The 27,854-nt window shown below is 45.0% G+C and overlaps 1 protein-coding gene across 1 annotated transcript in view; it reads right to left on the bottom strand.

Moving 5' to 3' along the window:
* Nucleotides 1–27,854, bottom strand: part of HPS5 (HPS5 biogenesis of lysosomal organelles complex 2 subunit 2) — a 607,584-nt gene that overhangs the window by 79,517 nt on the left and 500,213 nt on the right. The window contains exons 19-20 of the mRNA XM_086956066.1: nucleotides 21,615–21,734; nucleotides 2,518–2,631 (exon numbers count right to left, since the gene is read on the bottom strand). Of these exons, the coding sequence (XP_086812192.1) occupies nucleotides 2,518–2,631; nucleotides 21,615–21,734 (234 nt within the window). The remainder of the gene's footprint in view (nucleotides 1–2,517; nucleotides 2,632–21,614; nucleotides 21,735–27,854) is intronic.

Genomic DNA, 27,854 nt, shown 5'->3' with positions numbered 1-27,854 from the left:
CCTACCTCATCACAGAATGGGATGGGATCAGTGAGAGTTTCTGACCACATCCCACTCTGTGACGAGGTGACAGTGATAGACACTCGGCCTGCCCACAAGCACCAGGGCTATCAATGACACTCCCCCTCGTCAAGAGGGGCAGGGCCTCGAGGTACTTTGCCAGGCTGATGAGGTCATGCTCACAGAAGCTGTGACATCTTCAGCCCAGCAAAGTACACCTTAGACAGGCTGTGCATTTAATGCATGTCTAGCTCGTGGCTGCCTAACCTGAATAAGAAAGGTCTCTGCCAGAGTGACCTTTGCACAACCTTACCGACATTTTTCTCATTGGGACAAAGTTGTGGGGTGTGGTTCCTCCAGCTGCAAATGACAGGCTGCACCTGATCTGAAGCAATACCCACTGTAACAGTCTTTCTTGGAGGTAAGAGTGGAGGGAAAACCATGAGTACCTGAAGCATGCAGATAGAAGACGTTGAATCAAGGAGTCCCGTTGGCACACATACGAACCCGATGGCAGAGAAATGCAATCTAACAATGAAGTCGATGCCCAGGTACATTGCCAACTAAGGGACGAGTCACACCATACCTCATGACTTGGAACACTTCTTTAAAGAAAAGCAACTTGCAAACATCCAAACCCAACACTAGATGAGAGGAGTGTGCAGAGCATGTGTACCGACAGCCACACATGCTACAGACCTTAAATTCAATAGTGTTTTTTGGGCCCTTATGTCACCTAGTATGCTTTCATCCTAGCCTCATTGTATTCTATAGCATTTGAAATATACGCTTAATCCTTTCCAGGTCTCCTCTGAGTGAATCTGTGCATATTACCCGACGAGTGGAAAGCACAACCCCACTAACCCCCACACAACCCAAAATAAAAACTTTTCAAGGACACCAGACCGTGCCAAGCAATTTGGGGCCAGATGTAGGTAATTCCTATTTACCGACTCCTAAATACCGAATTTTACCGATTCGGTATTTAAGAGTCAGTAAATAGGAAGAGAGCAGATGTAGGTAATTCTAATTTTAGAATTACCGAATTGGTATGATTCGGTATTTACCGATTCGGTAAATACCGAATCGGTATTGCCCATTGATTCCTATGGGCCATGAAGCCCATAGGAATCAATGGGAAATACCGATTCGGTATTTACCGAATCGGTAAATACCGAATCCTGCAAGGGTGCAGGGGGTGTCACTTTGACACCCTCTAGCACCCCAAGTACAGGCTTGTGTGACATGTGGCACACATACATGCCCTAAGGGCATGTCTGTGGCACAGGTGTACATGAACAGATGTGCATGTACACCTGAATTCGGTATTTTACCACCCAATTGGATTGGGTAGTAAAATACCGAATTCTGAAGGCCTGTACCACTGTAAACAGTGCTACCTACATCTGGGTTTTACCGAATCAGTAAAATTACCGATTCGGTATTTTACAGAATCGGTAAATTTACTGAATCGGTAAATTTACTGATTCTGTAAAAAAATGCCCCCTACATCTCAAAACCCAATTACCGGTCGGTAACGGCCAAAATCGGCTGTTACCGACCGGTAATTGGCGACCTACATCTGGCCCTTAGTCTTTGGATTAATTTCTATAATTCTTTTTAAACAATTGTGAATTTTATCTGTCCAAAAGGACAAGCACATTAAATTTGTCAATGCCCCAGGGATTCACCTCACAAAAATTAATAATAAATAAAAATGCTTCTACAATTAGGAGAAGGACACAATCATCTGTATTAAGGTTCAAAATGGTCCGGGGGTATATTGTGTGGTCTATAACCATTTTCTATCTGCTTAAAGTATTAACAAAGCCTTCGCATTAATGCACATTAAGACACATTTTAAATGCACTTCCATTTTGTATTTCGATGTTGTTCACTGCACATTTAACTTGGCTGTTCTAGTAAGAGCAACCTTGTTTTGAAGTTGGCATAGACAAGGGGGAAACTCTAGCTTTAGTGGTCAGTTTCTTACCATACCCCGCTGAATCTCATTCCCCAAGGCTTTTCACATTCTTGCCATGAGAAGAGCAAGGCATCTGTCCATTAGTGGCTATCAGTTTAAGTCACAGCTGTATTATAGAATATGTATAGATACGGTGAATTTATCATTGTATGCACCAACAGCTCACATGGCGGGCACTGATCTGTTGACTTGAAAACTCAAACTTAAAATATTTTAGCAGCTAGAAAGGGAATATGAGCATAATTGATTGTAGTTTGCTGTACAACATCTGACTCACATTTGCTGATGTACAATTAAAGCCACATATGCGGATTCCAGATTACATTTTGATACAATTTAGGTACACATTATATTGTATCCATGAGATTAGCATTTGGAATTACATACCCTAACATTTTAAAATCTGAAAAAGCATAATATTACAGTATGTTGTTGCTGAAAAATAAAAAGTAATGTGCTTTGTACATTTTCTATTACTGGAAAGTAATCTACCTCACAGTAATTTGAAAGACAACATAACATGTGCAGCTTACCCATGGCGTTTACAGATTTCAGCCATTTTTTCTTTTGTTTCAAAATGAGCTGGAAGTTTAATCAGGAGCATTATCAGATCATCATAGCCCCATGTAAACAAATGAGATCGCGGTCTGGAAAAAATAAATCAGTATAACTCAATAGGTAGTGACTCTAATGAGAGATTTAACAATTATAAATTCATTGTTTAAACCAAAGTATCCATGACAGGTTAGCAGGGCCCATTTACATTTGGGTGACAAGGCACTCAGGTAATAGTAAATATCTCTGAGGCTGTGGAGACATGCAAAAGGTTGTTGATGTGGTGAGTGAGAGGGAACCAGACTGATACTTCATTGAATTTAGGCGGAATAAGAGTAGTGACAAGAAAACAAGTGAAAAACAGCTTTAAGATTAGAAGGTAAATTACATTTCTTCCATCACCCCCTACATACACTTACAAAGCACTGTCTAGTCTCCTGAAAGACCAGTAACAGCAATCTAAATTGCTGATGTAATTGATGCACTTGTACTGGAAACCTTGCAGTTAGGCACTGGATCTTCCACAATTTACTGATCAGGTCTTCCGAATGCAAGAACCCAGAATATGCTCTTTTCAACCTAGTGTTGTAACCATGCAGCCACAATCTACAGCACCCAAAATACATTGCACTGAGATGCTAGTAACTGTGAAGCAGGAACCTGCACTCTGTAACCTACCTGAAGCTGTGCCACTGGATTTTTAAACTGCAAAGCTGAAATTTCCCAAAAACAAGGTGGAATTAACAACCAATCAGTCACAGGGTACAAGATGGACCTCCTGTCTCCAAGGGGAGAGCTCAATGGCGGTCAAATGGCATGCAAAGCTAAAGTAAGTGTTTAAATGCAATTCTCAGAATATAACTTTCAAATTTTGCATTTATGTTGTGCGTGAAGACTAATTTCCTGCAGGAGAGTCTTGGTGCTTTCTGTACTTTGTCCCAGAAAACACTAGTTACTTACCTGTACACTATGGTTCTTGAGTGTTGATATCTTTCATAGATTCACTTGCTTGTATCTTCCCCGTCGTCATGGTGGGAGTCTCACGGTAACAGAATGACCATAGCAGGAAAAGAAAAACTGCATAGAAAACCCACAAGGAACAACATTGTTTGGTAACCAAACCTTATCATTTTGTGGTCCAAAACTCAGCCAATCAACTGCCAGCCCTGACATCACACTCCCCAGCAGAGCCATCATACCTCAGATTTCCAGCCCCGAGTGAGAGACAAGGATATATCTAGAGATAAAAATGGTCTACCTTAGAAACGGGGAGGCGGGCAGGTCACATGTGAATCTATGATAGATATCAACACTGGAGAACTATAGTGTACAGGTAAGTAACTAGTTTGTTCTCCAGTATAGAATCTTTCATAGATTCACATGCTTGTAACAGAATAAAGAGCAGTACTCATACCAAATTGAGTTTCAAGGATAGAACCCCCTATTCTCTCAGGCTCTGCTCCTTATCACTAGGATATTATAAACACCTACAAGTAATCCACTATTAATGAACATGCAATGAAAGAATTTTTATAAGAGTGGCTATCAATATGCATATGTTCGCATGTATATATACTTCTATACACGTATATAAAATTATATCGTTTGAGAAATACCTTATTGAAATAAATGACGTAGAACTGCTTGTCCCACTGCTACATCCTCCTTCCACGCAGTGTCCAGACAATAGTGTCTAGTGAAGGTGTGCACATTTTTCCATTTCGCCGCTCAGCAGATGTCTGGCAGCGAACAGAGACACTGAAGTGGCCATCTTTCTCGTGGAATGAGCGTGCACTCTGGGTCGCAGAGGTTTTCCAGCTTTCTCATGGCATATGGAAATGGCAGAAGTTATCGATACTAGATCTGGACAGTGCTAAACCTTTTCTAGGCCCAGAAAAGGCTACAAACAGTTGGTTTGTTTTCCGAAAAGACTTCGTTTTTTTCAATGTAGAATTGTAAACATCGTTTAATTTTAAGGGAGTGCAGGGCTCTCTCCGCTGCAGAATAAGGATCTCTAAAGAATGTAGTCAACACTACAGGTTCGTTGAGATGAAAAATGGAAGAGACCTTCGGAATGAATAAATAGTTCTGCAACTGAGAAAGCTTGAATCTCGCTGACCCTTCTAGCTGACGTGAGGCTAACAGCAAAGCAGTCTTCCATAACAGAAACTGTAATTCAGCTTCACGCACTGGTTCAAACGGCGGCTTCATGAGCTGCATTAGAACCGTATTGAGCTGCCAAGGGACTAGCGGGTGCCGAACCGGAAGAAACACCCTGAAGAACCTTTTAAGAAATTCTTTTATCACTCTTTGCGACCAAAAAACGATGGATGGTTAGGAACCCTCCTATATCTCGAAATAGCTGCCAGATGCACCTTTAGTGACGCATGAGAGGAGACCTGCTTTGGCCTGCTCAACAGCCTGTGATTCTGGGCAAATCACTTAATCTCCCTGTGCCTAACCAAAAAAAAGATCTGAATGTGTCTGTTTGTAATGCAACTGGTGCTCATGAAAGTGCTCCGATACTTTCGGGTCTAGTTTACGCTATATAATATTAACCCCCCCCCCCAAAAAAAACTATGGTAACATACCAGCCTACTTACCACATTATGTGAAAAAACGCAGTAGATATATGAAATTATTTCATATTGAGATAAACTCTGAAGACAGATCACCACAGCATATTAGGCTGTTGACTTTCATAAAGAACAAGGTACTTTCTTTCGGTAACAGTCTTTGTAGGGGATACTCTAGCTAACCGCAGATTTCTCACTTTCTGAATATCCCTAGGCGCCAGACTGGATCCGGAGAATCTTCTCAGCAATTCCCTCATGAGACCGTAGGTAGCACTGTGGAGTTCTGCATCAGATCCATCCCACCATGGAAGTGATGTTAGGGCCACAAAATAACTGTTACCTCTGGGCATCAACATTAGTTTTGTTCTGATATCTGTTTGCGCCATTGGACGTGGATCCCTAGTAATCAGATTGAGGAAGTGTGCAAATTTCCAATTAGAATCTTTTTACTATGTATCAAAGGAATTCATTCCACAGAACAGGGGTTGTGACAAATCCGCGGTTAGATAGAGCATCCACCAGAAAAAGCATTACTAAATGTAAGAAACTTATTCTGAAGAACACTACTAACTGCAGATTCCTCATATTGTGAACTGATACCGAAGCAGTACCGCTACAGCTGGTGGGTCTTTAGAATAACTCAGAAAAGAACATCCTGATGGACTTAACAGGCAAAGAGTTCCTCTCATCAGACATGGCTATTCAGGCAGTCATGCTCTATTAACATGTGAACTGACACCCATTTCCCATCCTGGCAGATATGCAAAAAGGGTATTCCATGTGCCCGCGTGGTGGTAGTGGGTTTGGCTCAAGTGGAATGAGCCTGCAGGCCTTCCAGTGGCTGTTTCTTGGCCAGTCCATAGCAGATCTTTAGATGAAAGACGATCCATCTCGAGATTGTCTGTTTCTGCACTGCTCTTCCCTTCTTCTCCCACGAAAAACCCACAAAGAGCTGATTGTCTACCAAGTGGTCCCTGATGCAATCGATGTAGAAGCTCAAGCCTCTCTTCGGGTCTAGGTGATGGTCTCTCTTCCTCCTTGGATGCATGAGAAGAAGCAAATGGTGTGGGAATGCGCTAAAACCTTTGTGAGGAATGCTGTCTTAGTTCTTATCACTCGTCCGGAAAGAAGGTGATGTATGGCTATTGGAGACGAGTTACAGCTCAGTCATAAAATGAGCAGACGTGAGCACATTGAGAAGGAATATGCTACTTACCAGTATGCATCTGTTCTTGGCATAGAGGGCTGCAGAGTGGTACATTATGAATAGATCGCCATCTGGTGTTGGGCTCGGATGATTGCACTTGTTTTTCTCTTGGAGAGTCTTTTGTAGATTGGTGACTCCTCCTTTGGTTGCTAGTGCGCATGGGCATCGGCTCCATCCTTAGATTGTTTTGCCATAGTAGGGTTAGATGGAGTAGTATGATAGAATACAGATAGGAATGCCCATGTAAGTGTATCTAAATAAGATAGTGTTGGAACAGACACAGGTTTCCGGGGAGGCTGGGAGGGCATGTACCACTCTGCAGCCCTCTATGCCAAGAACAGATGCATACTGGTAAGTAGCATATTCCGTTCGAGGCATATGGGCTGCAGATGGTACATTATGAATATACTATACAGCAGTTCTCTCCCTAGCGGTGGTCACCCGTGTCTGTTGCAACAGTCTGAAATAAAGTCCTTAATACAGCTTGACCCACTCTAGCTTGTTGTGTTGTGTGCACATCTACACAATAGTGTTTTGTGAAGGTATGCGGTGTAACCCAGGTAGCTGCTTTGCATATGTCATCTAGTGGAATGTTTCCCAAGAATGCCATAGATGCTCCTAGTTTACGTGTAGAGTGAGCTCTAGGAGGAACAGTTAATGTCCTCTTTGCTTTTAAGTAGCATATTTGTATACATTTTACAATCCATCTGGCAATGCCTGCTTTAGAGATTGGATTGCCCTTATGTGTAGGATAAAACGCCACAAATAGCTGTTTTGTCTTTCTGAAAGTTTGTGTTCTTTCTATATAGTACAATATTGCCCTTCTGACATCTAATGTATGTAGGGTCCTTTCCGCTACCGTCTGTGGCTTTGGAAAGAAGACCGGTAGTTCCACTGACTGATTGATGTGGAATGCTGAAATTACTTTAGGGAAGAATTTTGGGTTTGTTCTAAGAACCACTATGTTTTGGTGTAACTGCATGAATGGTTCTTGAATTGTAAACGCTTGCAATTCACTTACTCTTCGGAGTGAAGTGATAGCTATGAGAAAGGCCACCTTCCATGTGAGAAATTGTATTTCACACCTATGCATAGGTTCAAAGGGTGGTCCCATTAGTCTGGTAAGTACTATGTTGAGATTCCAGACTGGGGAAGGTGGCAGTCTTGGTGGAATGACTCTTTTGAGTCTTTCCATGAAAGCTTTAATTGCTGGTACTTTAAACAGTGAAAGATGTTGTCTGTTTTGTAGGTACGCCGCTATAGCTGCGAGATGAACTCTGATAGAGGTATATGCTAATTTACATTGCTGCAAGTGTAGTAAATAGCAAATAATCTGTTTCATGGATGCGTCCAATGGGTTGATGTGATTACTGTTACAGTATACAGCAAACCTCTTCCATTTTGCTGCATAGCATGCTCTGGTGGTGGGACGTCTTGCTTGCTTAATGATTTCCATACAGTCTGCAGGTAAATCTAAGTATCCAAACTCTATGACCTCAGGAGCCAGATCGCTAGGTTCAATTGTTTGGGATCTGGGTGCATTATTTCTCCATGGTTCTGTGTGAGGTGCATGGGTAATAATTTCAGCTTTTGATGTGGCACCTGTGAGAGTTGCAGTAGCGTGGTGAACCACGGCTGTCTTGCCCACGTGGGTGCTACTAGTATCATTGTCATTGAATGCTGTTGCAGTTTACGAACCACTAATGGAATTAGTGGGAGTGGGGAAAAAGCGTGAGCAAATTTGTTGGACCAATTTATCCATAGTGCATTGCCCTGGGACCGGTGGTGTGGGTACCTGGATGCGAAGTTTTGGCATTTTGCGTTCTGCTGAGTGGCAAACAGATCTATCTCTGGTTGCCCCCATCTTTGGAAGAATGGCTGCAGTATCTGGTCGTGCAGTTCCCATTCGTGTACTTGTTCTGACTCTCTGCTTAGGATGTCTGATTTTGAACTCCTGGTAGGTGTTCTGCTAACAGATAGATCTTTTGAGGAATGGCCCATCTCCAAATGTCCTGTGCTAGTTTGGATAGTTGGAGAGAGTGTGTCCCCCCCTGTTTTTGAATATAATACATTGCAGTCATGTTGTCTGTTCTGATCAGGACTGCCTTGTTGGTTATTTGTATTTGGAAAGCTTTTAATGCTAGAAATACTGCCAGTAGTTCCAAGTAATTGATGTGCAGTCTCTTTTGTTGCACACTCCATTTCCCCTGCACTGTGTATTTGTCGATATGTGCTCCCCATCCGGTGAGCGATGCGTCTGCTGTCAGTATCACTTGTGGAATCGGCTCTAGGAACGACCGTCCCTTGGAAATATTTGTTGTGTTCCACCACTTCAGAGAGCGATGCGCACGGTCGTCTACCAACACCAGATCTGTAATCTGACCTTGAGCCTGATTCCACGGTGTCGCTAGACATTCCTGTAATGGACACATTTGTAGTCTGGCATATGGTATTAGCAGTATGCAGGAGGACATCATGCCTAATAGTTGCATAAACACTCGTGCTGGTAGTGAGTGTTGTGGTTGAAATCTTTGTATCAGCGTGACCATTGTCTGTATCCTGATTGGATTGGGGTATGCTTTGGCTCTTTCTGTGTCTATAGTAGCCCCTAGGTATTGTTGAATCTTGTTTGGTTGTAGGTGGGATTTTTTGTAGTTCACCGTAAACCCTAGGTGGTGCAGCAATTGAATGGTCTTCTGTGTGTTGTGAAGACATTCTTCTTGTGACTTGGCCTTTATTAGCCAATCGTCCAAGTAAGGGAAGACATGTATTTGTTGTCTTCTTAGGTGTGCTGCAACCACTGCTAGGCATTTTGTGAACACTCTTGGTGCCGTTGTGACCCCAAACGGAAGGACTTTGAACTGATAATGTTGTCCTTCTACTACAAACCATAGGTATTTCCTGTGGACTTTGTGAATTGGGATGTGAAAGTAAGCGTCTTTTAGATCCAGTGTAGAAAGAAAGTCCCCTTTCTTCAGTAAAGGAAGTACTTGTTGGAGCGTGACCATGTGGAAATGTTCCGAGTGTATGTATGCATTGAGAGGTCTGAGGTCTAAGATTGGCCTTAGAGACCCGTCTTTTTTGGGGATTAGGAAGTATAGCGAGTATACTCCTGTCCCTTGTTGATGTTTTGGAACCCTCTCTATGGCATGCTTTTCTAACAGTGATAGTACTTCTTGTTTTAACAATGTCAGATGGTCTTGACTCATTGGAAGCTGTCTGGGGGGATGCTTGGTGGGGTAGCTGTGAGTTCTAGGCAATAACCATGTTGGGTAATTTGTCTCACCCACTTGTCTGATGTGATGTTTTCCCAGACAGGTAGGAACTGTGATAGACGTCCCCCGACCGGTGTTATGTGGTCTGGGGGAAGTTGTATTAAGTCACTGTTTTGGGGTTGGGGAGTTGCGGTTGTTATTATTTCCACGACCTCTACCCTTGTTGTTGTTACCTCTGTAACTGCCTCTTGAATTACCTCTGGGTGATGTTGGTGTAAAAGAGGTAGATTGCTGACTTGTTCCTGTACTTTTTGAGCCCCCTCTGTAGGTGGATCTACGAAAGGAACCCCTCTGTGTTGGCTGTTGTAATGCTCCCATTGACTTAGCCGTTTCTGTGTCCTTTTTCATCTTTTCTAAAGTCTCATCTGTACCTGAGCCGAAAAGTGTCTTTTGATCAAAAGGTTGGTTCAATACAGATGTTTGTACTTCTTGTTTGAACCCTGAGACCCTAAGCCATGCATGTCTTCTTATCATGATACTGGTATTGATGGGTCTTGCTGCAGTGTCTGCCACATCTAAGGCGCACTTAATGGAAGTGTTAGTGATTATCTTTCCTTCCTGTATAAGCTGATCTGCCCTTTTTTGACGTTCCTTGGGAAGATGTGTGATGAGCTTTTCTAACTCATCATAATGCGCCCTATCATAGCGTGCAAGTAGCGCTTGTGTATTGGCTATGCGCCAGCTGTTTGCCGCTTGTGATGCTACTCTTTTTCCCGATGCATCTATTAATTTTGACTCCTTATCAGATGGAGGTGCTTCTCCTGTAGATAAGGAGTTCGCTCTTTTACGAGCGTTTGTAACTACAAGCGAGTCTAGCGGTACCTGTTCCTTGATAAATATTGGGTCCTTTGAAGCTGCCTTATATTTTTTTATCAATTCTTGGGTTTAACACCCTAGCCCTCACTAGGTCTTTGAATATGTCTGCTGTGTGACTGAGAAGACCCTTCAGCATAGGTAGAGTGCCTGATGTCCTTTGTGCAGTAGGTAGTGTTTCTAATAGGAAATCCTCTACTTGAGGTTCTGTATGTAGATCTACCTTATGGTATTTTGCTGCTCTATTAATTAGCTGTACAAAACCTGTGTTATCATCAGGTGGTGAAAGCTTTGAGGGATATAACTCTGGGTCCTTGTCCTCATCTGACCCTGCGTCATAATGCTTCCATGGGTCTTCCTCATCTGGGATAGTGTCATCATCCCCATGAGGTTCTCCCTCCCCTGTATCACTGTCTACATCTGTCTGAGGTGTAGATGGTCTTGGTGTAGAAGGTGGAGGAATAGTTGGCATAGTGTGAGGAATAGGAGAAGAGGGTGTGGCTCTAGGCCGAGGAGAAGGAGGAGGAGCTGTATTTGTCCCCATTGTTCTCTTCTTAGTAGGAATAGCTTTGTCATCTAGCTGTTCATTCTTCCTCTTTTTTGGTAATTTTGTCACTACTTTGCCAGTTTGTGGATCGATAAACAAAGTCTTTTGTTTTGGATCTGTTTGCTGCTCCTGTGTCGGTACCGAAGTTTTTGGTTCCGAAAGGTGCCTTTGCTTCCGATCGTCAATGTTCGGTGTTTTCGGCACCGAGGATCTGCTCGATTACGATTTTTTTGGTGTCGAGTGAGTCTTCGACGTCGAAGCATGTTTCGGTTTCGACATGGAATGTTTCGATGCCGAGCTTTCCCTTGCATGGAGCTTCGGTGTCGAAGTCGATGTCGACCTTTTCTCGGATCCGACATGGTGGGAGACCGAGAGTTTCGGTTTCTGTTTCCGTTTCGTTGCCTGGCCCGAAGGCGGGGCGTCGGAAACTCTTTTCAGCGGTTTGACCGGGCTCGAAGGCGGGGTCGTTACCGCACGGGGTCGGTTTTTTGGTAAGGGGACGTCGTCACTCACGGTTTGTTGAACGTCGAATTCCTCGACATCCGACTAGTCCACTTCCGACCCCGACTGTTCATCATGTTCCTCTTCTTCTTCGAGGTGCTGGTCTTCGAACAGCTCCGGGATTGCCTCCGACGGCATTCTCGAAACCTCGTGTCTTCTAGCTCAACGGTTTCTAATTGTAGACTTGGAGGAGAATTCTGCGCAGGCTTCGCAGTCCCTGGATTCGTGTTCAGGTGATAGACAGAGATTGCACACCTCGTGTAGGTCCTTGTTGGGAACTTAGCACCACGCGTTGGACATTTCTTAAATAGAGTCCTTTCCATGGACTCCGGGCTTGACTACGTCGAGAAAGGCCTATCGTTCGTCGACGTAGATTAAAGTTTTTCTTTGATGTTGGAGTCGATACGCGTCGGAATGGAAATGCAATCGCGTTCGATAACAATACCGTCGAATTGGAAAGGGAATACGTGCCGAAATATCACTTCTTCCCGAAGTCGATCTGGAGCGCTTCGATCCTCATCCGAACCCGATGGCGGAAAAAAACAATCTAAGGATGGAGCCGATGCCCATGCGCACTAGCAACCAAAGGAGGAGTCACCAATCTACAAAAGACTCTCCAAGAGAAAAACAAGTGCAATCATCCGAGCCCAACACCAGATGGCGATCTATTCATAATGTACCATCTGCAGCCCATATGCCTCGAACATACAGTTTTTAATGTGAGCAGCCTTAGAGGACATCTATGCACTGGCTCGAATAGGGTGCATATTAAGTATGTGAAGACCACATTGAGGTCCCACTGGGCACCTTTGGTGGTAACATATGGGTCAGCCCCTTCAAAGCAAGCAATTGAACAGGTGATTCAAACAAAAAAGGCTAAACAAACAAAAGAAGAACATTCAAAAATGCTGACAAATAAGCTTTAACTGTTGTTACAGAGAGGCCTTGCTGGGCTAGAGAAAGGGCTAGAGACAGGGAGAATAGGAGAGCATCTGACAGTTGGTCTTATAATGGTTGGATGTGCTCACCAAGCAACAAACTGCTCCCACTATCATCCACTGATGGTGTAGTAGAGGGACGCCTGGCTGCCAAAATCAGATTCACCTTTTCGGAAGGGAAACAAAAGGCCATTAACAGTTGCCATTCAATATCCAAGCATGGAGATACAAATTGTGCAGGCTTGAATGTAGGACTTTGCCCAGCTGTTGTGGCAGTAGACCCGCCCAAAGAGGTAGCTGATTTGAAGGAAAGATCCTCCTGCCCCAATCCAGAACCACTAGGATAACTTGGACTGGGTTGTTCATGATCTTCTTCTGAACCCAGGCCAGGAGAGGCAGAGTTGGAAAGACGTACATGAGTTCTATGCTCCACTCTAGGCAGAATGCATCTGCGAGAGAGAGCCTTTTTGGAAACGCCAGTGTGCAAATATTTTGACACTGCACGCTTTTTGGTAAACATATCTTGGGTTCTCCCCATTGCTGGAAGAAGCAGTGTGCCACCTTGCGATGTAATCGCCGTTCGTAATCTGCCAAAGGCTGCCTGTTGAGTTAGTCCGCCATGCTGATTTAGATCCACCAGGCCGTTCACAACCAAGAAAATGCCCTGAAACTCCTGCCAGCCCCAGAGACAAAGAGCCTACTGCCACAGGACCAGAACCCCTCTCCCACTTGCTTGCTGCAGTACCACATGGCAGTGGTGCTAACCGTGAGACCTGACCTGAACTCTCCTTGATGGATGGGTAGAAAGGCTTTCAGCACCAGGCTTTCAGCACCTGCCTGGCAAATCCTACTGGTTGATGTGGAATTGGGTCTCAACCGGAGGCCCAAGTCCTCTGATCTTTACCTCTCCCATCCATGACTTTAAGTGGGGTAGGGAGAGGGGTCTGAGGCTGTTCCAATTGCGGTTGAGCAGCCACTACTCTAGATCTTTTGCAGTATCCTCCAAAATCTGGATGGAATCTGACAGGGTCCACAGGTGCTGGGCTCGCTGATACTTCAGGTTCCATATGTCAACTGGCATAGCCATGGAGCAGGACGCCAAAAGACCCGGAAGCCTCAGACCCACTCTCATTGAGAGCCAGGTTTGAGGATGTGTCATCGGGATTGTAGCCAAAATGAGCTGGACTCTTTGTGATGGGCGAGGCCCAAAACCACACTGTATCCAGAATGGCTCCGATGGAAGGGAGCCTCGGTGAAGGAGTCCGGTGTGACTTTGGCACATTGATAGTGGACCTTAACGATGTCAGGAGATCTGCCACCATCTAGAGGTGGTCTGTGACTGACTGTGGTGAGCCTTCCTTCAACAGTCAGTCCTCAAGGTAAGAGAAAACTGGAATCCCTAACCTTTAAAGCTGTGCTGTGGCATCACTTTTATGAACTCACATGGGGCACTGGTACAGCCGAATGGGAGCGCAGCACATTTAAAATGCTCCTGATCTGCTCTGAACCACAAGAAAAATATATGTGGGGCTGCTGGATGGATTCATGAAAGCTGGCATCCTGACAATCAAAAGCCTCCATCTAGTTACCAGGAGCCCGTACAGACAGAATCTTGGCCAACGTGAGCATCTTGAATGTGTCCTTCTACGAAAATGCAGCGGTGTAGATCTAAAATAGGATAAAGGCCTCCATCCTTCTTCAGGATGTGAGAATAAAAGGAGTAACAGCCAGTCCTTATTTCAGAAGTCGGAGACCTCTCTATGGCTCCTTTGGTCAAAGCAGCCTGCACCACTTGAAGCAAGAGGGACAGGTACTCCTCTGAAAGCAACTCTGATGTGGGTTGAAGTTGTGGCGAGTCAGAACAGAATGGCAGGGCATAGCACCACTGAACCATCTGAAAGACCCATCTGTCAGATGTTCTATTTTACCACTGATGCAGGTAATGTCTGATCTTGCTTCCCACATGGTGGTCGTGTGGTACTAAGAGCAAAGTAAAGCCGTTTAAAAACGTGTCATAGGGACGAAGGACTGGCCCAGGTGCCTAGTAATGTGTCGGTAAGGGCCTTATTGAATGGAAGTAGAGGTTTGGAGGAAGAACTTCATTTAGAATGTTATCTTCACTTCCATAAAATTAAGTTGCAAGAAAGCACTCTCCTCTGTTAATGACCCATGGGGGGGAACCAGTCCAGTATCTGGGAAAGTGCCCAACCCACTGGCCTCCTGTAAATCCATATAAAAGTTGTCATCATCATAGTATGGAAGTAACTCATCATCATAATCTACAAAGGCTGGTTGACATTGGTGAGCGTGAGAACCAAAAATTTGCTGGAGCGCTGGTGGCCAGCTCCGTAGCAGTCATTGTTCTGTCTGACTCAGACTGGACGGGGACTGGTACTGTTGAGGCAGATTTGGAAAGTGACCTCATCCGGGGCTGAAATGAATTCAGCTCAGAGCTGGAGACAACTATTGGTATGGTGTCCTCCTCCAGTGACTGTGGCACTGGATCTGGCATCAATGTCGAAGAGACAGGTGTGGATTTTAGAGTGAAATAGGAGTGGGCACCGAAGCTGGTGTGGAACCAGAGACAGGTTCAGGAGTCAAAGGATGCACAGAGGATGGATCCACCAACACTAGCTCAAATGGGAACCTTTGAGGAACCTTGGGACCTCAAGGCACTCCAGAAAGATGCTCAATATGGACAACGTGGTCTCTTTAAATACATCAACCCATTAATACATAATGTAGGACCCTTAAAACTCTGAGTGCATCGGGATCAACTGAGAATCTGCTCCTCTAGAGGGGGAAACAGCCTTTAAGATGAGGTTTTTACCACATTGAGCCTTCCCCATACATTTTATACAATGTATGTTTTTACAACGTACATGCTTTTACCAGGCATTAAAGGTACGTACAGGGGTGGAAGTGGTCTCCCCCAACAAATACATTTTATATATATAGTCCAAAAAGACAAACTCTTCTCATTTCAGAAAAGCACTCGAGCCCACAAGCCAGTATGTCATCAAATTTCTTTATTTTCAGATGTCCATGGGTACCAATTCGGTACGCGTTTCGACCTCCTACTGGTCTTAAACATACGGAAATGCAGAGTGGTAGAATATGCTCATTTAAATACACTGTGCATGAACACTATGGAAGGACTTACACATGGATTTTATCAGCGGATATTCATTTTGTTCTAGTAACTGTTCGATGTAAATACATTGATAACTAGTGAAAATTGCAATGTTTTTTACTCTGGTCTCCATTAGACCATTTATGTTTCTGAAAGTAGCATTTTGCGCAGTCATTGAAAATGATAAAATTTAAATGATCACATAAGAACCACAATATCCATAATGGTTTGCGTGTGTTGTAAAAGGATATGTGTTGTAAAAGGATATGCGTTCTACAAAAAATGCGGGTTAACAAATGTGTGGTGTAGGCATCCAAAGTATTTCCCTGCGTTGTTCCGTCATACAACCCTCCAGAGGGGACCAGGAGCGAGAACGAGAGGCACCCTGGTGTCCTCGTTACTGCTGAGTAAGAGAGTAGTGGGACTGGGCCGAATGCCTCTTGGCGCTCTTTTTTACTTTTTATTTTAATTTACCGGAAGACTTAGTTTGGGGGCGGCCCCAAAAGCAAATATTGTTCGGCGCCCTCGACTTAGATCAGAACTAGAGCAAATTCCTACAGTGTTCTGCAACATAAAGCTTCACTTTATGTTCCCAAATTGCATTTGGATTCATGAGTGCTTACTATTTGCAAGACTTAGAGTCATGTCCCGAACCGAAACACCAGAGACATAATGTGTCACAGACATTTGCTTGCACATTTCCCATCAAGGCTTATGCCCTTTAGTTTTTGGAGGAGACAAGTTTATTGCATACTGTTCTTTTCTTGGCAGCAAAATATGAAGAAAAAGCTTGTCAACTAATGAGAAAAAAGTGGGAGCGAACTCTGGATCTGCATATGGAGGTGCGAAAGAAAGGAACTGACGTTGCTGCTCAAGGGTGGTGCTTATCTGCAGATCCATTGTCACTTCCTGGGTGGAATAAAGTCAATGTGGAGCCAAATGCCGCTTCGTACTGTTGTGCGGTAGCTCTACAGTTTTAAATGTTCCAGATCCAGCCTAGCGCCTTGGGATATTCTAAAGGTGAGGCATCCACAATTATATGTGTGTATCAGAGACCTAGTTTTCTTTAAGTTGACATATCTTGGGATTCCTGCCACCAGCTGTCAGCAGTTACCTATTAAGCGCTATTGACCATGGATTGTCAATAACAGTAGTCCTTAGCCTTAACTCGACTCACTTGAACAAGTTGTAGGCGAGGGCGCATATAAGTGTCAGAGACAATTACTAGTTTTACCTGCCATCCTGTCACTTCACCTTTTAATCCACGTTACTGTTTCATTTCTCAGATGCATTTTGTTCCATGTAGATCCCCCCTGTCTTTAGACCCTTCCTAGCGTCTTGGTGATGGTTCCCTGTTCACTATCTTGGTTCCTGAATCCTAGGGTTCTTCTGACACATTTATATCTACATTCTGGACGTTTCACTTTCTTGGCTGCAATCCACACTGATGCAGGATTTCCAATTCCCATTCATATGTCTTGTGGTTCGCCTAATCTTCCCTTTTCCAAAACCCAGTTTATTGGTGGTTACCCTGTTCTTTGCACCTGGTTTATTCCCAACACCTGTGACCTTTCCCTGAGCCTCCAGGTCTCTCAATCCTGTGAGCACAGAGTGCAGCAGCTCTACAACTGACTTGGTTATTGAGTCTCCTCGCGCTCTATTATGTCCTTCTGGTGTGATACATGGTTTATCTTTTTGATTTATTTTCTCTCTTGTGATCCTTCCTCCTTGTTTCAGTGATTATCATTATTCCTAGCCTTGTCTGTACGGTTCCGGATATATCCTGTAACATGTAAACTCTTTGACGTATGTTCTATGCATTCCGGTCCTGAACCTAACCTTTATCCCAGTCCTGCTTTTTTAAGCACAGTTCCTGTGTCTGTGTTCTCTTTGCCTTAAGTCTTAGTATTCTAGTCCTGCACCTGTCCAGTATTCCAGTGCTGCTCCTGACCTTGATTCCATGTATTAGCTTTCAGGGGTGCCAGTTAGACTCCAAGGAATGTGCCTTTGGCACAGAGAACTACCTAGCACTCCTTCTCCATAGGAGCTGCTGGGTGTTACCCCGAAGTATGTGAGATTAATCCGCTCCTTGCTTTAGCATAAGGATATTTTGACCCCACAAAGAGACAATATGCATGGAGCATACATACTATCATTTATGATAGTTTTTCTGTTGTCTCCCTTGTTTCCTTCTGTAGTTAACTAATAGTTTCCCATTAAAGACTTTCAGTTTCCATGTCAAAACCTACCCCTGCCAACTCCAGTCCTCAGCCTCTGTGTTACATTTCTTTCCAGCCTTCAGGTACTTGTACAGTTTTACCCAAGCACTGGGAATCTCTTTTTTTCTACAGAGCTCACACCCACTATATTCCAGCCTTGTCCTTAACTCATACAGCTAGACCCTTGACAGCACATAAATGTGCGAGGGAGTCAGCCCCCTAACTTACTGTGCTACAGCCAAGAAATTCCACAACACTATAGGTGCAAGGGAGAGATTTCTGTACTCTGCTGTGCTAGTAGTTACAGGCAGGGATAGCATCTCAACAGGACAATAAATATGCCAATAAAATCAACATGAACAAATTGAAAGGAATACCATAAAGCACTCTTCAAAACAGATATCAGTTACAGAAGTGATCATCAAAATGTTGCACTTGACACTACAATTTCAATCTGTGAAGAAGAGCCTTCTTTCTGAACGGAGTCTGTGGTACCTTGACTTGCAATTGAGTAGGGACAGCATATAAAAGTCAACTTAAAAGCTTGTGGTTTAACCAGTCGACCCATCCCTTTGGATGTCTGTTTATGAAACTAATCAGAGAGCAGTGGCACCACTATAACACATTCCCAATCCTGGAAATATTTAGAAATATTGAAAAGGATTCCCACCCACTGGAGTTTTCTCTCGTGGCATGCTTCATCACTGAATCACATCTGAAGCACCTTTTGTGTCTGGATGAGCTCCACCTCTAAAAGGAAGGAGCACTTCTAAAGGTAATTAACTTATCTGGATCGGTGTGCATCTAAAATCACCTCTAGTACCCATAAGGAAGGATTCTTTAATTAATAACTGGTACTAGCGTAAGTTTAAAAACTTATATGATGCCGAATGGGGCAAATTAAGACACACCCGGCATCAAACAGATCACGATCGACATGTTTCAGCAATTTTAGCCCATACTGGGTCTTATGGCATTCTTCAGAACCGTAAGTTGACAAATTCTGTCAAACAACTATCCTTTACAGGGATGTGCCAATCAATGGCATTTGAAATTAGTAAATGAAAAGGCATACATTCATGCATCTAATACACTTAGGCACTTCTAAGTTCCAAAATTGTTGGTTGGTGCTTCTAAAAAAGGAGAGAAGCATAACACAATGATCTTGAAAGAAAAATAACTTGTGGGGTATGGTTCGCACAATGCACATAACACCAACACGTGTTGTGGTGCATTTTTTTTTTTTGTTGAAAACCTTTATTATATCGTTCAACACAAGATACAAAAGTAGCCCTGCAACAGCAGGGGCCGGTACCACAGGCATGCAACACGGATCAGTAATGCCATCAACACAGCTATTCAGTCGACAACCCATGAGTCCGGCAGCGGTAAAGGATAGACGGTATATCGGAAACAGTTCGAATCAAGGATATGAATAAGGTTTCATTTTACATTTAACCCCCCCCCCCTCCAAGAATGAGATAGAGAAGAAAGTACAGGATATCCGGAGCTACACACTCGGAGGTACAAAAATGCGGGTAGGTGTTAAAAGTAGTCTTGAATCAAAATAGATCAACAATATAAATGCAAGCGCCAGTTAGTTCACTATGAGTAAAGAACAATGCTACCTATCTATCATCGCAGCCACCCACCCCAGACCCCGCCCACTCATCTACTTCAGGATGAAACCGAAAGTTATCGCTACCGGACCCTGCAAGAAAGAAAAAGAAAAGGGGCCATAGAACACAACAAAGGCAAAATAACAAACCCCCCTCACACCTCCCTCCCTGCTGCCCCGCTAAGGCTAAGGCCTACCCCACTAGTAGCGCGCCTGTCGCCCAGAGGAAAACCCGAAAGAGAGAAGAGAGAGAAGAAAAAGGGGCCATAGAACAAAACAAAGGCAAAATACCAAATCCCCCCCCCCACCACCCTGCACCCCTGCAATGGCTACGGCCTAACCCACTAGCAGCGTGCCTGTTGCCCCGAAGCATCCCTAAAAGAAGGAAGTAGCGGAGGAGGAGAAACAGAAAAACACACTCCCGGACTCCCCTACCCACCACCAGATGCGACCCCCCGGAAACAAGTTCAAAATAAATGCAGCGAAATACACTATCAATCCGGGGAAGCACCTAACATACCACCCGACTCCCGCAATTAACAGGTCACAATCCCAACAGCAGAGTAAACTGTCGTCCCGTATCCTGAAAAGCCCCACAAGTTAACCCTGGCCAGTACGAATGTTCACTGGAGCACTGATAACCCACGCCACAGCAACAGTGAGAGCGATAATGCTTGCATGAAAATTCAAGTCAGTACGAACAAGCCAAGTAAAGGATAGAAGTTCACGATCCACACAAAGCAAGCGAGAAAAAGTGTGGCAGAATGATAAAACTCTCCAATAGTCACAGGTGATCTTGTTAAGGCAGTCAAGGTTGTCCAAAGTGAAATTCGGCGAGATAGGGTTCAAGCAGGGAACGCAGACAATGTTCATGGGTGCGCGATCCGTAGTATAGGAATCCGCAGCGCCAAAGGGATCCGGCGTCTGCACGGGGACCTCGAAGTCGGATAGACAATGTTCCGCTGGCGCCAACGCTGGCTGCAATGATGGCAAAAAAACGCTGTCCGGTCTCCGGCAGAGATCGTCCATTGTTACAGACAGTGCCTGGTAGTTGACGGTGATCTGTGAGTGGAGCGCTCTGATGGCCGCCATTACGGCGTGCAGCGGTGGCGAGTCTTCTGTCACCTCCATCTCCCCTCGCAAGCCACAGATCAGGATGCAAACCCCGGAGGCCGGCTTCTCCGGGGCAGCAAGCAAATCTGGAGCGGACACCAGCAACGGGCGCTCTCACCTCACAACGTTACTCCTTTGCCGCTGATCAGGGCTCCCGTCCTCACTCCCACGACAAGCTTACTATGTCTCCGAACGTAGGATACGGGGCCGCAGCAAACGATGTGGCACGCCGTAGCGTGTGCGTTGCATGCAGGATATGAAATCGCCGTCAAAAACAGGAAGATTATATCTCCGCTCGGGAGACCGGACAAAGCCCAGGGTTCACAGCGGATGTTGTTCAATTCCTGCCCGGATGGGTTGGGAAGCGAGGCCCCGGCTTCCGCTCCGAGGTAGGCCGAGAAATAAAACACGGCGTATCTCTGTCACCCGGTATGATAGAAAGTTCGGGATTGCGCCTGCAGAGTCAGTTACTCCTCATACATACGGGAGTTCGGTGTTGCAGGATATACGAACTGCTGGCGGAGGTCGACGGAGCCGGGAGTCTATGCGGCCATCTTGGTTGCTAGCGTAGCTCCTCCTCCGTTGTGGTGCATTTTGACAAGTGTCTATATCAATTTATAATCAATGGCAGACGAAGATAAACATACGCAATAAGGCAGACAGAGACAGACTAAAGCTATTACCACTAGGAGCCCAAGCGCAGTGATTAAAATGTGAATGTAACACAATCACTCCACACTCTAAGGCTGAGAAAATCACAACAAATCGTGAACGTGTACTGTGGATTCCTCAAGCACACGCAGATAATTCTGTGACCCCAGAAACACCTTTTAATGGGGTCTAATGGACACCATAGGGTAGTAGTGGAGGAGGACTGGCCTTGTCAAACACTGGGAAAAACAAAAATTGTTACGGGTAAAAGATTGCTTATTTCTGCAGAAGAATTTAAAAGGTATCTGCTCCATCTGCATGCCCCCAATGTCAGTTTAACACCGTTCATTTCAACAACACTAGCTTACTTAGTCATTGCTTTTTCATGTACGTATTTGGTTTGAATGTAATTGAACAAAGCAAAAAGCTTCAAACATGGACGTTGGCTGACACTACATCAGATATCATGAAGAGACTGCATTACCTGGGGTTTCCTGAAGCATCAATAGTGGTTTTCATTTGTGGTGCATCATGACTTATAGCCAACAATAGCCATTCCAATTTTAATGATTCAGGTTGAAGAAGCGATATAGTAAAAGAGGATCTATAAAAAAAAAAAGTTGTCAAACTGCACAAAAATGTTATAAAGAGATCTGGCAAGCACCAAACTACTCGTCATTCTACATTTTTGTTCTGATGCTTTTCGTTTAAATATATGTGTCACTCTACCTACATTTTTCCCAAATCCAGGTACAGAAGCAAAAAGAAAACTAGTTACTCACCTGTAACTTTGGTTCCCCAGTATTGGTAACTTTCATAGATTCCCATGCTTATGTATCATTCCCCGTCATCGGAATGGAAGTCTCGGTAACAAAAATACCATAGCAGTAGGTACAAAAGAGAAAGAAAAAGGCCTAGGCCTCATTCCCTTTTGTAGCATATCACCCTCTTTTTGTAAAAGAGACCAAACGTAGGCATTAGCCAATCAGAAGTGCCTCACCCCTTAGAACCCTCCTGAAGGAACCTCGGAACCTCAGAGCCTCAGATTTTCGTAGCCGTTGTGTACCAGTCACCATATCTGTTGTAGGCTGAGCTTTCCTCGGGGAGGTGGGTGGGCGCAAGGGAATCTATGAAAGTTACCAATACTGGCAAACCAAAGTTACAGGTAAGTAACTTGTTTTCTTGCCCCAGTATTGGAACTTTCATAGATTCCCATGCTTTTGTATCTGAGTAGCAAGCAGTTAGCAATAAAAACCACATTTTGTGTCATAAATCCATTGCAATAGCCAACATGACATAAAGATACAAAATTTGTAACAAGAGAAGGTGGGATAGAAAGGAAAGCTCGCCAATTATTGGAAGAGGTTCCTCAGGACAGCCTGGCCCACTGCCGCATCCTCTTGTTGTAAGGACTCCAAGCAGTAATGCTTAGTAAAGGTGTGAACGCTGCTCCAGGTAGCAGCTCTGCAAATGTCTTTAATCTGTATCCACGCAAAGAGGCCCGTTGAAGATGCCACAGATCTGGTGGAATGTGCACGAATCCTGCCAGTCAGAGGTTTTCCTGCCGCAGTGGGGCAATGCAGAATGGCACTTGTGATCCATCTTGATATTCCCTGCTTGGATAGCGGGAGGCCTTTGCTTAGACCCCCAAAGGCAACAAACAATTATGAGGATTTCTGAAATCCCTTAGTAAGTTCCAAGTAGAATTTCAAGCACCATTGTACATCCAAAGAATGTAGTGTCTTTTCCACTGGTGTAGCCGGTTGAGGAAAGAACGCTTTCAGAATAACCGGCTCGTTCAAGTGGAAGTCCGAGAGTACCTTGGGAATAAACCTAGGGTTAGTTCTCAAGATTACAGTGTTCCTTTTAAATTGTAGGAAAGGCTCCTGGATAGTAAAGGCCTGCAACTCTCCAACACGTCTAGCCGATGTGAGAGTGAGGAGGAGAGCCAATTTCCATGAAAGGAACTTCAGGTCAGAATGATGAATTGGTTCGAATGGGCCTTTCATAAGCTGAGAAAGGACTAGATTTAGATGCCAAGTAGGAGGCGGAGTCCTCACTGGTGGATAGACTCTGAACAAGCCCTTAAGAAACTGTTTGACAATCCTGGAAGACCACAAGGAAGGCCCAGACCCAGACCTTCTGTATCTCGAAATGGCTGCCAAATGAACCTTAATTGACGAATGGGCTAGTCTCGACTTAGGCAGGGACAGCAGATAAGGTAGGAGCTGATGAGGCTTGGAAGCAAAGGGGTCAATCTTTTCTCTCCTACACCAGTAACAAAATCTTTTCCATTTAAGATGGTAAGTCCTGTTCATTGAAGGAGCCCTTGCCTGGGAGAGGACCTCCTTAATTTCGCTTGAGATGGGGAGATTCATAAACTCTTGCTGCTCAGGAGCCATGCTGTCAGGTGTAATGATTGTTAATCTGGATGCCAAACTTGTCCTTCGGACATTGTGAGGAGATCTGGTATAATCCTCAAAGGAAAAGGAGGAACTTGCGACAACAGATGGAGCTCCGTGTACCAGAACTGTCTCGGCCAAGCAGGGGCTATCAAGATCATCCTGCACGGCTCCACTTTGATCTTCCTGATGAGCCGCGGGATCAGAGGGATGGGGGGAAAGGCGTAGACAAATGTCCTTGACCAGGCTATCGAAAGCGCATTCCCCAGTGAACCTCGATGGTGAAATCTGCTTGCGTAAGACCAGCATTTCTTGTTGGTCGGTGTTGCAAAGAGATCTACCTCCGATCTGCCCCACTGTCTGAAGACATCTTCCAGAACTCGCTGGTTCAATTCCCACTCTTGGCTGACTGAGGATGACCTGCTCAGTCTGTCGGCGTTCTCGTTTAGAACTCCTGGCAAGTGTTCCGCCTTTAGCGATATTCCCTGAAGGATTGCTCATTCCCAGATCTGTTAAGCTTCCTGCGACAACGGACGAGATCTGGTTCCTCCTTCCTTGTTCACGTAGTGCATGGCCGTGGTGTTGTCCGTCCTGATAAGCACCTGCGAACCTCCTACACGGGGAAGAAAAGCTTGCAGAGCCAGTCTTATTGCTCTTAGCTCCAAAAGGTTGATGTGGAGCCGATGTTCCTGAGGAGACCAATGACCGCTGACATGTAGGTCTTGCATCACTGCTCCCCAACCCTCCAATGACGCGTCTGTTGTTACTACTTGAGGAGACGGGTCGTTTAGGAAGGATAGACCTTGGGACAAGTTGTCTTGATCTGCCCACCATAAAGCCGCTTCCCTCATTATTGGAGTGATGGTCACCGTGTCCTCAAACGATCCGTGAACCTGCTTCCATTGGTTGTCTAGTTGCTCTTGTAGAGGACGCATCCTCAGTCTGCAGTGAGGAATCAGGGGAATACATGATAAAATTACCCCCAGCAGAGATTTGTAGGGGTGTACTGAAAGACACCTTCTTTCTTGTAAGTCAAGAGCCAATGCGAGAGCTTTGAATCCAGGATGGCTCCCAAGAAACGCGCTTTTGTGGACGGGACTAGGGATGACTTTTCCTTGTTTGAAGTGAGTCCCAGATTTTGAAACAAGTTTGTACAGGCCCGAACAGCGTCCCGCGCTGCGTCCCTGGAGGGGGCCTTCAGCAACCAATCGTCCAGGTAGGGGAGGACTTGAAAATGGTTTCTTCGTAGGAATGCCGCTACAGGCGCCAGCACCTTTGTGAAAATCCTCGGGCTGAGCGAAGACCAAAGGGTAAAACCCTGAATTGAAAGTGGCTCTTGGCTACTGTAAATTGTCGAAACCTTCTGTGCGCTGGGTGAATCAGGACATGGAAGTACGCGTCCTCGAGATCGAGCGTGGCCTTGAAATCCCCCGTACTGATGAGCCGCAAGATGTCTTGGAGAGAGACCATCCGGAAAGACAGGGAGATGAGATAGGTGTTCAGCTACGTGAGATCTAAAATGGGGCGCCATTTCTCCACCGTCTTCTTTACCAGGAAGAACCTGGAATAGAATCCTTGTCCCTTTTGATTGGAGGGGACCAGCTCTATCGCTCCCTTCCGGAGCATCTGTTGTATTTCGAGCTGCAGGAGACGCAGGTGTTTCGATGGAATGGCTGCCGGCGGCTTGGGTGGATGGACTTGCGTAAATTCAAAGGTATGTCCTTTCCGAATGATGTTGAGCACCCAACGGTCCGATGTTATCTTGGACCAGTTCTGAAGGTATTTGGTTACCCTGCCTCCAACTGATGACTTCTTGGAGGAGGGTCCAGTAGGCCGCTATTGGCACTTGGACGAATCCCGTCCTCAGCCAGCCCGTTTCCTCTTATTGTAAGGCCTGGAGTAGTTAGAAGATTGTGAATACAACAAAAGGAGGGAGGGAGAGAAAAAAAGTGGATTCAGTCTCCCCTGGCAATTCGTTTAAACAAAATAGAATCCACTCAGAAGGTGGTAGTGATCCCTAAAGTGATGGGGAGCACACAGTGTTGTTTAAATACCCCTCACACACCAACAGGCCCCTTGGTGTCATGCTTCATTATCGGGGCCTTCGCACCCCTCTACGGATTGCGGTGTGCTGCAACTCACGGATACGTAGGAGCACTGATAGTGAACTATGTGTCCCTGTCTGTCCCATGTATACCTGTCCCACTTGGGCATCGGTCTGTGTATCTGAATCTAGGCAATAATGGTGGGTAAAAGTATGCACCGACCGCCATGTAGCCGCCTTGAAAATTTCAAAGATTGGAACATTACGAAGGAGAGCCATAGTAGAAGCTTTCCCTCTAGTAGAGTGCGCATGAGGTCTACCCTGTAAAGCCTTGTTAGCTAATTGATAAGACAGAGCTATACAGGAGACTATCCATCGAGAAATTGACCTTTTTGAGGCTGACAGACCAGTATTAGGGGTTTCATAATTAACAAAAAGCCAGTCAGACTTCCGAAGTGGAAGGGTTTTAGCCAGGTAAAACTTCAGAACCCTACGGAGATCTAGAGAGTTTAAAGACCTCTCCGAAGGAGTGGTAGGTTGAGGCAAAAAGGTAGGCAGGGTGATAGACTGGTTGATATGAAAGCCTGAGACTACCTTAGGCAGAAAACCTGGGTGTGTCCTCAGTACCACCTTGTTGGCGTGAAACACTGTGTAATGTTCCTTACAACACAGGGCCTTGATTTCGCTAACCCTACAGGCAGAGGTAATCGCCACAAAAAAAGCGGCTTTCCAGGTCAAGTGCTGCAAAGAGGCCTTATGTATAAGCTTGAAAGGAGCACCCATCAGCTTAGTAAGTACGATGTTTAGCTCCCAGGGAGGGGAGGGGAGGGGGACCTCACTGGTGGAAACACTTTCTTAAGCCCCTCTAAAAAATCTTTAGCCACAGGCATAAGGAAGAATGATGTCTGAGAAAGTGACTTTCTATAGGCTGTGATTGCCGCTAAGTGAACACTGATGGAGGGGTACTTGAGGCCTGACCTTGCTAAATGCAATAGATAGGGTAGAATCACCTGTTCCTGACCATGGATAGGGTCAAGGGAGTTATCAAGACACCATATGAAAAACCTCTCCCACTTGAAAGCATATGACTTCCTAGTGTAGGGTCTCTTGGTTTCTTTGAGAATTTTCATTCAGTCTGCTGGGAGGTCTAGGTGTCCATACTGGATTACTGGATGACCTCAGGAGCCATGCGTCAAGCGAAGGGACGGAAGGTTGGAGTGAAACACCTTCCCCATGTAGTCGGTCAACAAGTCTGGATGGCAGGGACGTCGCCGGTGCGGGACTTCCGACAGCTGGAGGAGATCCGGGTACCACCACTGGCGTGGTCACTCCGGCGCTATCAGGATCATCCTGGTGTTGGTCCTGTAGAATTTCTGAATCACTGTCGGGATAAGAGGCAGGGGAGGAAAGGCGTACAACAATGTCTGCGACTAGCTGATCAAAGGTGCGTTCCCCCTTGAGCCCTGTTGGGGGAACCTGGACGCGAAGACGGGGCATTTTGCGTTTGCAGCGCCTGCGAACAGGTCGATGTCCGGGACGCCCCATTGTTGAAATACCTCCTGTGCGACTTCTTTGTTGAGCACCCAATCGTACGCTTCTACGAAGTCTCTGCTTAGGCAGTCCGCTTTGACATTTTGGATCACTGGCAGATGAACTGCCACGATGAATAGACCTCTTGCCAGGAGCCAGTGCCAGATGAAATACACTTATACACACAAGGTTAGAGGCAGAGAACCTGCACCTGTTATTATCTGTGACTTTGAAATATAACGATGGTGCTCAGGAAACCAAGGAACACAACCCTGTCTGTTCCTTTAAGGGCAAAGCCCAAAATGCTAAACACGAGATATGGAATCAGCACCCATCAAAAAGTATCTTCCAGAGTCTTTAGTGTTTATCAATCAATTAGCAAAATAAATTCCAAATGAACAGGTCCGGACTTGAATGGAGTTGACTTACAATTCTTTATTGTAGTATTCAAAAAGTCGATGAAAAGATCCAATTTTACAACAGATTTTTTCTTTTTTTTAGCCGACGCGTTTCGTCTCATGAATGAGACTTCTTCAGGGCTTATAAAACTGTCTTACCTGACTGAGTATCCCCTGGATGAGAACTGCCTGGCCTCTATTGTTTAATAATTTTTGTTCAGTTTCAAGGTTGGCATTGTGTAGTGTATTTAGTTTTAGTTGTTGTGTTAGTAGATTTGTATCAATTTTCAATTTGTTTGTGTTTTCTTATTTATAGAAAAAAATATCCTAAATGTGGTGGCGATTGTCTG

The sequence above is a fragment of the Lissotriton vulgaris genome, chromosome 2_1, assembly GCF_964263255.1.
Source record: "Lissotriton vulgaris chromosome 2_1, aLisVul1.2, whole genome shotgun sequence".
Lineage (NCBI taxonomy): Eukaryota > Metazoa > Chordata > Amphibia > Caudata > Salamandridae > Lissotriton > Lissotriton vulgaris.
This window is presented reverse-complemented; position numbering and strand designations above follow the sequence as displayed.